At 39.2% G+C, this 10,325-nt stretch overlaps 1 protein-coding gene across 1 annotated transcript; it reads left to right on the forward strand.

Moving 5' to 3' along the window:
* Positions 1-1,515: 1,515 nt before the first annotated feature.
* dtwd2 (DTW motif tRNA-uridine aminocarboxypropyltransferase 2) lies at positions 1,516-9,853 on the forward strand. The gene is made up of 6 exons (XM_088356157.1): positions 1,516-1,854; positions 2,017-2,107; positions 3,111-3,205; positions 4,593-4,791; positions 6,596-6,724; positions 9,099-9,853. The coding sequence occupies exons 1-6, from the start codon at positions 1,694-1,696 to the stop codon at positions 9,276-9,278; spliced, it is 855 nt and encodes a 284-aa protein (XP_088212283.1). The 5' UTR covers positions 1,516-1,693; the 3' UTR covers positions 9,279-9,853.
* The last annotated feature ends 472 nt before the right edge of the window (positions 9,854-10,325 follow it).

Raw genomic sequence — 10,325 nt, forward strand, 5'->3', positions numbered from 1 at the left:
TAAACTAAAAACACCATTCGAAACAATGTAAAAACTGAACGAAAGTCAAATAATTCTATCAAGGATAGAATTATACATAATTATGTATACAATTACATTCATATAGATGAATACACATGAAGTGCACGATTTACTGTTAATCAAGTGAAGGAGTTATAAATGACCTGAAATAATAGAAAGGTTATAAAGGAAGAAATCATACTAGTATGCAGTGACTTGTTTTAATTGTACTACAAAAGTTAGCATGGAAATGGCAAATTATTGGGAAAAAAATGTGTGAGGGTGCAATCTATCAAGCAAATAAAATGTGTATAGCAAATTCCTTAAAGAGACTACGTGTATTATTTAACGCCTCCTTGCGGTTTAAAAAAAGTTGATTCATGAAATTGTTTTTTATTGATTTAGATAATGAGACAAAGTACATAAATTACCTTACAGATGTCAATTTTTTATCTTTTTCATAGGTTGAGGCGTTTGATGGACTTGCTCCCTCATATCTTTCAGATCTGATTTCCCCCTATGTTCCGGTCCGAAGCCTTCGTTCTAAGAGCGCCGGTCTTCTGGTGATCCCAAGAGCCAAGAAGTGTTCCGCGGGTTCGAGAGCGTTCTCCATCCGGGCACCGGTGCTGTGGAATGCTCTTCCCCCTGAGATCCGATCTGCAACTTCAGTGGAAATGTTTAAATATAAGCTTTAAACTCACTTATACTCTGTAGCATATGAATAACCTATACTTTTTGTGGAAAATATCTCTGTAGTATTTGGGAATGCAACATCCTTTGCTGTCTGGTAATCCTGGAAGGGGGATACCACATGTGGTGTCCCTTCTCAAGGTTTCTTCATTTTCCTCATGTTGAGGTTTTTTGAGTTTTTCCTTGCCCTCATGTTGGTTCCAGATCAGGGGATGCTGTAATAATAGTCTGAAAAATATTCTGTGTAATATAGTCTGTGTAATAACCTGTGAAGTTCTTTGAGACTCTTTGTGATTAAGGGCTGTACAAATAAAAATGACTTGACTTGACTTGTTTGTCCACCACCCCTGCTACAGTAACCCGAAAACCAAAACAATAATTTTTTAAAATTCATTCTTTTTTTCCTACCTATTTCCTTTCTTCTCTTTTCCGTTTGAAAAAATCTTGCATTCTTTTTTCACTTTTTTCTTTTTCCATCTTTTCTTTTTATTTGTTTTTTTGTTTATCTTTTCATTTTTTCCTACTTTTCCTTTTCTTTATTTTTCCCTCTTTCTTCCTCCTTTTTTTCAATTCTTATTTGGCTTTCTTATTCTGTATTTCCTTTCTATTTGTTATTCTGATTTTTCTTTTGCTCCGTCCTTTAATATGGCTTGCTTCTTTTTTCACTTTTCCTTTTTCTTTCTTTTTCATCGTATTTTCTTTACTTCGTTTTCAGCTTTTTGTTTTACCTCCATTTTCTCGTTTTGTCTCGCAATATGCTGGACATAATACGAGAATAAATATGTTGTAATTTGATCACTTTGAGTTTCCGTACTTTGTACTCTCACTTGTGAACTCGTATTCAGTTGCACAACGCAATACAGCGTCATCTAGTGGCAAAATAGTGTCCCACTATTCATTTACCTCCACGCGAATTAACAGTTGTGGGAGAAACTCCATGTCGCCACTTAGGCCGGTTTGTTTCATTTTGAGCCGAACGCTAGCTACTAGCTAGCTCCCGGTAATGGAGCGTCTCGCCACCTGCCCGCTACACTCGCCCGCCAGAGACGACGACGACAGCCCGGACACTTCGAGTGACGACGACCGCCTTGGCGAAGTATTCGGCGACCTGGCAGCGTTGCCGGTCGAGGTTAGCGAGCGGAGACCGACGTGTTTACGGTGCCGGTGAGCTGAATGTTGACATTGTCTGCTAAGCTAATGCTAAGCGGGGCTGCAACATATCCATTTTTTAAGTTAAAAAAATGTCCGTTCTAACATTGCATTTGTGAATCTAAAGCATAAAAAGCAACAGTGTTGTAACTATATATATATTTCTCTATCATGTAGGCGACCTCAGAAGGTGTGCCTGTGCCCTTTTCTACCCTCACAACCTCTGGATGTGTCCACATGTCTTTACATTGTTCAACACCCTGCAGAAGTGAGTCCGGTTCCAGCAAAAAAACGAACCTTCAGCTTGTTAGGAATTAAATATTAAAATGTACCATTGATCAAATTGTTCGAATTTGTTATCTGACTCCATTAACCAAACACAACCTAAATTCACCTAACAATGCACGCTCGTTTCTTGATGGAAAAGATGGACAAGAGACCGGCATTTCCACACGGGGGGGGGGGGGGGGGGGATTTAATATTTTAAACAATTTAACTAAGTGAACTCCATCGGATATGGCTGAATTAGTGTCGCTCGAGTCTCTGACAAGGCTCCTCTCTTGATCTCCTGCTTCCTTTTCTCGGCCCACGTTTTTCCGCAAGTTGGTGTGCCGGATCCTCCCATGGGCGTGCCAGGGAAGCCCCACGTGGGCTCCACCATCTCGGAGAAGAGCGTCCCGATGTCTGGACCAACCAAAACAACTTCTCCAAACAATGCCTGTCAGAGTCCTGTTATCAACAGAACTAGACAAAACATTCCGTGTTCGGATCAGCATGACCTGTCATTAAACTTAAGCCTACTCGGTGAAAATCTTCATTGCACTCAATAAATGTAACTCGTATTCAATCTTATAAAATCTTTTATAGTCAAATGTATAAAATCCTTCAAGCTATAGACTTTAACCTATTTCTCCATAAAATGTTTTCAGTGTAATTTTATGGAAAAGTTTGTCCTTTTTTTCTTTGCCTATATTTGTTTTTGTTTTTCTTGCCCAACCAGATAATGTTCGTTTGTCTGTTTGTTGCTTTAATTAAGCGTATCACAAAAACATCAATCAATTAATAAAATGAAGAAAACTATTTGCACAAATACAGCTGTACAATAGTCAAGTCATGTTTATTTGTGACGCCCTTAATCACAAGAAGTCTCAAAGGGCTGCACATACCACATATTATTGCAAACTACAGATTATTATTCCAATCATTCTTGCAATGAAAGCTTTGTATATAATTTTGTACTAAGTATGTTTATATTTTTGTTGCGTTTCCAGGAGAGCAGAGTTCTTCGCACAGTACCTCTTCTCGCTGCGTGTTTACCACCAGGAAAGTGCAAAATCATTATTGGAAGGCGGTTTAACGAGGCAAAGTAAGCTTGAACCAACTTAAACCTATTTTAAGATGAACTGTGTCCATAAATGGTCATATTAAATCAGGTTTCACATTATTGAATCATTGATTTTAAAAAGTGTTAACAGTTCTGTATAATTTCTAGTAAATCAAACTTCATTATTTAAATGCTTTTTGCGTAGTTCAATAAAAGATCTTTGTATGAAAAATAAAATATGAATATGATTCGAAATTCTTGCACATGCTTAATAAAGAAAATTGATTACCGTATTTTCCGCACTATAAGGCGCACCGGGTTATAGGGCGCACCCCCAAAAAATATTTTTTGGTCCTATATTTTCCATGCATAAGGCGCACCGGATTATAAGGCGCTACAGTGGGAACGTCGACAAAACAGTCAGATAGTTCAGTCAAACTTATTACCCCCTTAACATTCCCAAAGCTTGCAAAGAAGCAAATACGTGTCTCAGACATGTACGGAAACAGTGTCTGTACGATGTCACCAATCACTCAAATGCATCGTTCCAAATTTCATTCGGAAGGTTAAAGTCTTGGGATTCAAGAAATGCCAAACATTTGTTAGTCTCCATTTTATTTTTTGCTGGCAACTGTGTGGACAGCAAAGTAAGAATTTTATCGTATCATCACGTTCAATAATGATACGTAACCATGGTCTTCTTACAACCGTGAGTGTAGTAAATCCAGGAGAGTCAAATATTTACAAATACAGAATAGTAAAAAATGATTTCTCTATGCCGTAGTGCAACCCAACATGTGATTGACATTCATTTTTTTCGGCCAATTGCAGGCTTTGTTTCGCTCCTTTAGCATATGCGAGCCAGTAAAAGATAAAAAGGATCCGCCCCCTTCACCTCCGAATAACTTTAGCCAATAGTGACTGATTCAAATGATGATTGACACATTGGTTAGGAAATGAAACGCCGGTATATAAATCCCAGCATACACCGCGGACTACTTCGCCTTCGGGGGGGAAAATCTAGTCGGCGGCTGCTTGCCTTAGTTGCAAGACTTCGCGACTTAATATTGATCCATATATACGGCCCACTGTATTATAAGGCGCATGGTCAGCTTGGTGGGGGGGGCTCCGCCCTGGTTTATTCCTGGACGCTGGCTATTTCAGCTGAAAATGAAAATCTCCATTCTGATCCCTGGATAAAGGGATATATTGGACAACATGTAATCCTTACGTCAACTAAATATCTTTAATTTGATTACATCTTTTTTTCTGTAACTGTAACGGAACACAATCATATTATTTTGTATTCTAATTACATATTACTGTTTCATGTATTCCGATACTCCCAAAGTTTGACCATACCATTGGTTCACATTTTCTGCTTCTGCAGCAAAACACAAACATCTCGTCTCTTTCTCCTGTCTTTCAGGAACCCCGATCTGGCTGAAGTGTGTCAGGACAACCGCACTTTGATCCTGTACCCTGGCCCCAACTCTCAGAACCTGGAAGAGGTGGTACAGCAGACAGATGAGGTTGGCCTGACACATAACATCATTCTTATCGATGGCACCTGGAGCCAGGCCAAGAATATTTTTCTCAAGAACAGCATGCTACATCTCCCCAAACAGGTGGGTGGGAATATGAAAACAAGTAGCCTGTGTTGAGAACTGGGGTGTCAAACTCATTAGCTCTGAGAGCCAAAACTCAAACAACACCTTTGGTTGTGGGCCGGACTGGATAAATATTTATTGAATACACTAAAACTTGAAAGACAGACATGTTGAGAAGTTTAACGTTGTTGGCGATCAAAAGCATCTTCATTCGCCTTTTGTGTCCTGCCGCAGGGGCGTTTTGTTGACATGATAGTGGCTTTTAGTGAAAATTCTAACTGAAAGATGTGCCTGTACGTTAGGGCTGCTCAATTTAGGAAAAAAAGCCTCATTGCAATTTTTGAGAACAGTATTGCAATTTTGATGCAGTTCTCATTTTTTAAAGAAAAGTGCATTATCTGTGCTAGTTAATGTTGCTGTTTTTTGTGAAAACTTAGTCATGCTCTTACCGTAAGAAAACAGTGCCTTCTTATGGTTAGGTTTGCTGCCTGCTGACCATTGTTTACTTTTTAATTCCTCAATCGATGTAAGTAGAAGGGCCAAACCTATCTCGAGATTACGTCATTACCGACTGAGCGTATACGACTGTAACGGAATAACAACTACGGGCCTACAATTAAGAACAAAATACAGTCCTGCGGTTGAATTCCATCCATCCATTATCTGCACCGCTTATCCTCAGTAGGGTCGTGGGGGTGTGGTAAACAATCCACGGAGCACGCGCTGCTGATCACCATTTCTTTGCGCTCCTCTGACTTTCTTCAGTGTCCAAATTAATTGATGAATTTCTTTTCAATGTAATAAGCCGCTTAAAGCTACTATCTATCGGTTGCTGTTTTTTTTTGTTTGTTTTTTTGTGGTTGCCTGTTGTGCCCCCGGCTGTTAGGCTAGTGTAGCTGTCAGTCAATCACAGTCGCGCAACCAGTCATGCAGACCAAACACACACTTGCCTCTAATTGTCTGGCGCCGTTCAAACCCAAACTGAGACTATTCCGGTTGGAAAAACACTCGATCACTCACATAAGAAACTATAAATACTTGAAAAAGTCAGTGTCTTGTGATTACACAATCGCACTATGTCGCATTGCAATATTGATTAGATTTTGCTTAACCATGCAGCCATAACAAATGTAGGCCATAACAATATTGATGAACAGGTAACCAGGCAGAAAATGCATGATGAAAATCTGCTGAGTAGCGAAACCGTGATATGTATACAGTGGGACCTCGCTACTTCGCGCTTCAGCGTTCGCGGGTTCAGAGCTTCGCGGGCCTAAAAAAATAATAATAAAATAAAAAATATATATATATTTTTTTTTTAAGCATTTTTGAAGGGGCGTCGCTACTTCATGGTTCCACGTTCGCGGGTTCAGAGCTTCACAGGTCTAAAAAATAATAATAGAATAAAATAATAAATAAAAAAAACTCTTTTTCTTAAAGCATTTTTGAAGGGGCGTCGCTACTTCGCACGTTTCCACTTTTCGCGGGTGGTTTTGATCCCCATAATAATAACATACTTTTTTTTTTTTTTTTAATTATTTATTCATTTATTTTCAAGGGGCGCCGCTACTTCGCGGATTTTCACTTTTCGCGGGTGGTTTTGGTCCCCCATTAACCGCGAAAACCGAGGTCCCACTGTATAGCAAGAGATTACTGTACTCCACAGTCTGGGATAAAAGAGTGAGTTGTGCACATACATTTAAATGGTACCATAAAATCAAATGCTTAAAACCTAACGAGATCCGAAGGTCTATTGTTTTTGATTGAAAAACACCGCCTCTTTTAGTCGTCTTTGTGATCTACTCCATTCTGTGTCCGTCAGGTGCAGCTCAACAGAAATCTTTCGAGCCAGTATGTGATTCGCACACAGCCCTCCAACATTTGTCTCTCCACGCTGGAGTGCGCTGCCATTGCTCTTTCAATCCTGGAGTGCAATGACATTTTCCAAGAGGTACGTCATAAATGTGGATAGACCATTAAGTTGAATGGATTCGACTGCATGATTTCGTTCAACCAGCTTCCACTCTTAGCGATGGGTCTTTCGCTGACACTAACAAGATTTAAAATGACTGAGCGACGTCAAACACAGGGTTTGTAAGGGTGCTTGAAATCCTATTTGATTGTTTCTTGGTTTGAAAAGTGCTTGAATTTTGGATGAAGTGCTTGTAAGGGCTCGACATTTTTGCCATGTTTCTCTGCAGTCAAACTCAATAGACCATTTATTAAATGAACAACAATGAAACAAGTTTGCTTAAAAATGACGCTGACACTGCTATCTAGTGGCTTTGCTTTCCCATTGATTACCAGAAGCTTGTGTTAGTTTGTATGGCGTTGTCCTGTGATGTGCCATCACCCCTGTGCGTTTCACCCAAGTGATGCAGGTGGCAGGAGGCTGCAGTTTAAATGTGCAATGGCTAGAAAACAGAAAATATAAAGAATGGCTCAAATGTAGCATGCTGCGAAGTATGCTAAAGATCTCCAACTCTTCACTTATGGAAAGTTGTCTTTCTCCAGTCATTTGAAAGGATATTCACTGAGATGACTAACTTCTCTATGATTTTTTTTTTCTAAACTTTTGCAACAAACTCAGTCTGGACATTGCTGTAAGTTAGAATTTGTATTGTGTGCACCTTTTTCTAAGTACAGGAGAGAACTGTAGTGCTTTTTAACGCCGCTACCGGCGTGTGGCGCTGTGAGAGGTCACCCACCATCCACCCGTAAGAAGAAATTAGTCTTCCTCTTCCTAGTTCATGTGTAAACATCTGTCCTTCACCTACTCATAATCCCACCAGTGCCAGCAATGTAACATATCGTTTTGTGTGGGTAATAGATTGCTCCTCCTTCATGACAAAATACTCAGAAACACTTCCTGTCTCTTTGAAGAGCGACAACCGTCAGCACCTGTTTATCTTAAACACGCCGAACTCTCTCCTAAACTAAACTCTCGCACTCCCCTACACTCTCGCGACATTCGTCGCCCTACTGACATTATTCATTCGCACCTCACATTCTACGCCTACACTATCTCCAGCGCGCTAAGAACATTGACGATTTCAATTGTTTAATATCTCGTGCATCCATTCAATATTGTTGCTGTAAAGTGTAAAGAAGAGGCGAGCCGTTTCATTTGAAACAAAAGTGGAATAAGAAAGCTCGATGCGGTTGAGAAAATGGTTGGATCGCTTTTTTTCGGCCACTCTACCACGGAGCAGGACCTCTTGAAGCGCATCTCCCAAAAGTAAGTTAAAAGTCACTTCATCCCTATGGAGCATAATATTTCAGGTTTTCAGTATTTCATTTCGTAAGTTGAATTTGTTTGTAAGTTGCTTCAGTGCTATATTTTGTATGTTTATGGTTTATATAAGTATGTTTAAGGCTTGTATAAGTAACCTGTATTGTTTTGTTCTAAAAACTAAACATTTCATAAAATAATATGCTCTATAAAGTTAGGTTTAACTTTTGGAAGATGGCTTCAAGAGGTCCTCCTCAGTGGTTGAGGGGATGAAAAAAAAGCAACCCAACCATTTTCTCAACCGCATCGAGCTTTCTTATTCCACTTTGTTTCAAAAGAAACGGCTCGCCTCTTCTTTACACTTTACACCATCCATATTGAATGGATGCACGAGATCTTAAACAATAAAGATGTCAAAGTTCTTAGTGCGCTGGAGATAGTTAAGACAAAGTATAGACAATATAGAATGTTTACACACGAACCAGGAAGAGGAAGGGGATTTTTTTTCTTCCGGGTGGATGCTGGGTGACCTCTTACAGCGCCACACGCCGGTAGCAGCGGAAAGAAGAACTACAGTACTGTCCTGTACTAGGAAAAGGGTGCACACAATGCGAAATCTAACTAACAGCAATGTCCAGATATTTTTCGACATCCCCCAAAAAATATTTGTACCTCCCGTTTTTCCTAAGTCAAATGCTCGTAAGTAGGGAGGGGGAGGAAAAATATGTTTGTGTCATCTGCAAACAATACTAATTTTACTATATTTACTTACCTATGTCATTTATATAAAAGTCAAACAGTTTAGGACACAGTCCTGGCCGCTGGAGGAGGGACACCACAAGGAATGGTCTTCTTTTAATGGTTGGTTGGATCCCTTAACCACTATGGTCGTAGGAAAACCATTTCCTGTGGTGTTTCTTGGGCAGGTACAGCCTCCAGGCCAAAAATAGTTTCCACCCAGTCTCGCACCGGGATCGTTTTGCGTGTTTGGCAAATGTGCTATGAAAATTCGAGAATTGGTTTTGAAAATCCTTAAAAAGTGATTGAGAAGAGTACAAACCCTGCAAACAAGCATCCTCTTATTTTTTTTTAGGTAATGCTGAGACCACTGAAAGCTCTGTGCTCCTTCCAGCTGGAGCACGGTGCTCAGGTGCACCACAGCAAAGAGCACCTGCTGAAGAACGGTATGTACGACAAAACCATGCCCAAAAACAAGCGCAAGATCAAGAGGCTGGAGAAGCTCGTGACCGATCGCAACAGCCTGCTGAGATAATCCCGTTTTCACCATTTTCAAACTGACATTAGTTTTTTTTTTTTTTTTTTCTTTTTTTAATTGGAAACTCATGCTGATAAAGTGCACTGTATCAGGTGAGAGTGGGGGTGAAGAAATGATATATGAAATATATTTTACAATATTGAAATGCAGAAGAGACTTATCGTATTCATTCATGTACAGCGCAGTTTTTTTTAACCTAAAAAAAGGGTGCGCATTATACATAAGGTATATGTGCAAGATTTGTCACTTGCAATGCCTAATTTGAGCTAAGATAAAGTGAAAGAAAATTTTACGTTTTCTAATTCAAAAAATTGGGGTGCGTGTTATGCACGAATAGATACGTTAACTGAGGTTCATAGGTTTTTCAAAGGAAGTCCTTTGGCACCTCCTAGCCACGGTGTAACGCTATTACTTGGACGCTGACTTTTCTTCACCCTTCGGGTTTTTTAAAAAGTTATTTATTGCTAAAAATATGCTCTTTTCCTAGTACTTCCAAACTTTGTCTGTATTTTTTACATTTTATAAAGTGTATCTGGGTTTTGACAATATAAAAAATAAAGAACTGCTGTGAATGAGTGTTGGGGATGTTTGAATATTTTCGACTGAAACAAATTTGGGACAATGTGTAGTATTTGACCACTAGATGTCACTGTATTGTGTGGTGTAAATGGAAACGAGTGCTACAAAGCCAAGAGAAGAATACAATCAACGAAGACTCGGAGTGACCAATTTGCACCATTTTTTGCCTTTTTTAGCACTATTTTTCTTATTATTTCGCCCAGCCTTTTTCACCTAAAGATAATAGAAATAAGTGATAATAAGAAAGATAGAATGTGAAGAACAAGGCAAAGAAAAAAAGGAGCTTAGGGAAAGAGAACATAAGGGAAGAAAAGGAAACAAAAAAGTAAAAGGCAAAAATAGAAGAGGGAAATGGTGAAAATTGGAGGAAAAGAACAGAAAACAGAAAATGAGCAAGAAAAATGAAAAACAAAAGAAAACGTAAAATATAAAAAGAAGAAAAAATGGTAACAGAAAAAGTGAAAT

Source organism: Urocampus carinirostris, chromosome 16 (genome assembly GCF_059441175.1).
Source record: "Urocampus carinirostris isolate Australia breed hairy pipefish chromosome 16, RoL_Ucar_1.0, whole genome shotgun sequence".
NCBI lineage: Eukaryota > Metazoa > Chordata > Actinopteri > Syngnathiformes > Syngnathidae > Urocampus > Urocampus carinirostris.

Coding starts and splice junctions, on each gene's coding strand:
- dtwd2 (XM_088356157.1), top strand. CDS start 1,694: ATGGAGCGTCTCGCCACCTGCCCGCTACACTCGCCCGCCAGAGACGAC. Junction 3,206..4,592: donor AGGCGGTTTAACGAGGCAAA/GTAAGCTTGAAC, acceptor CCTGTCTTTCAG/GAACCCCGATCTGGCTGAAG. Junction 4,792..6,595: donor TGCTACATCTCCCCAAACAG/GTGGGTGGGAAT, acceptor TGTGTCCGTCAG/GTGCAGCTCAACAGAAATCT.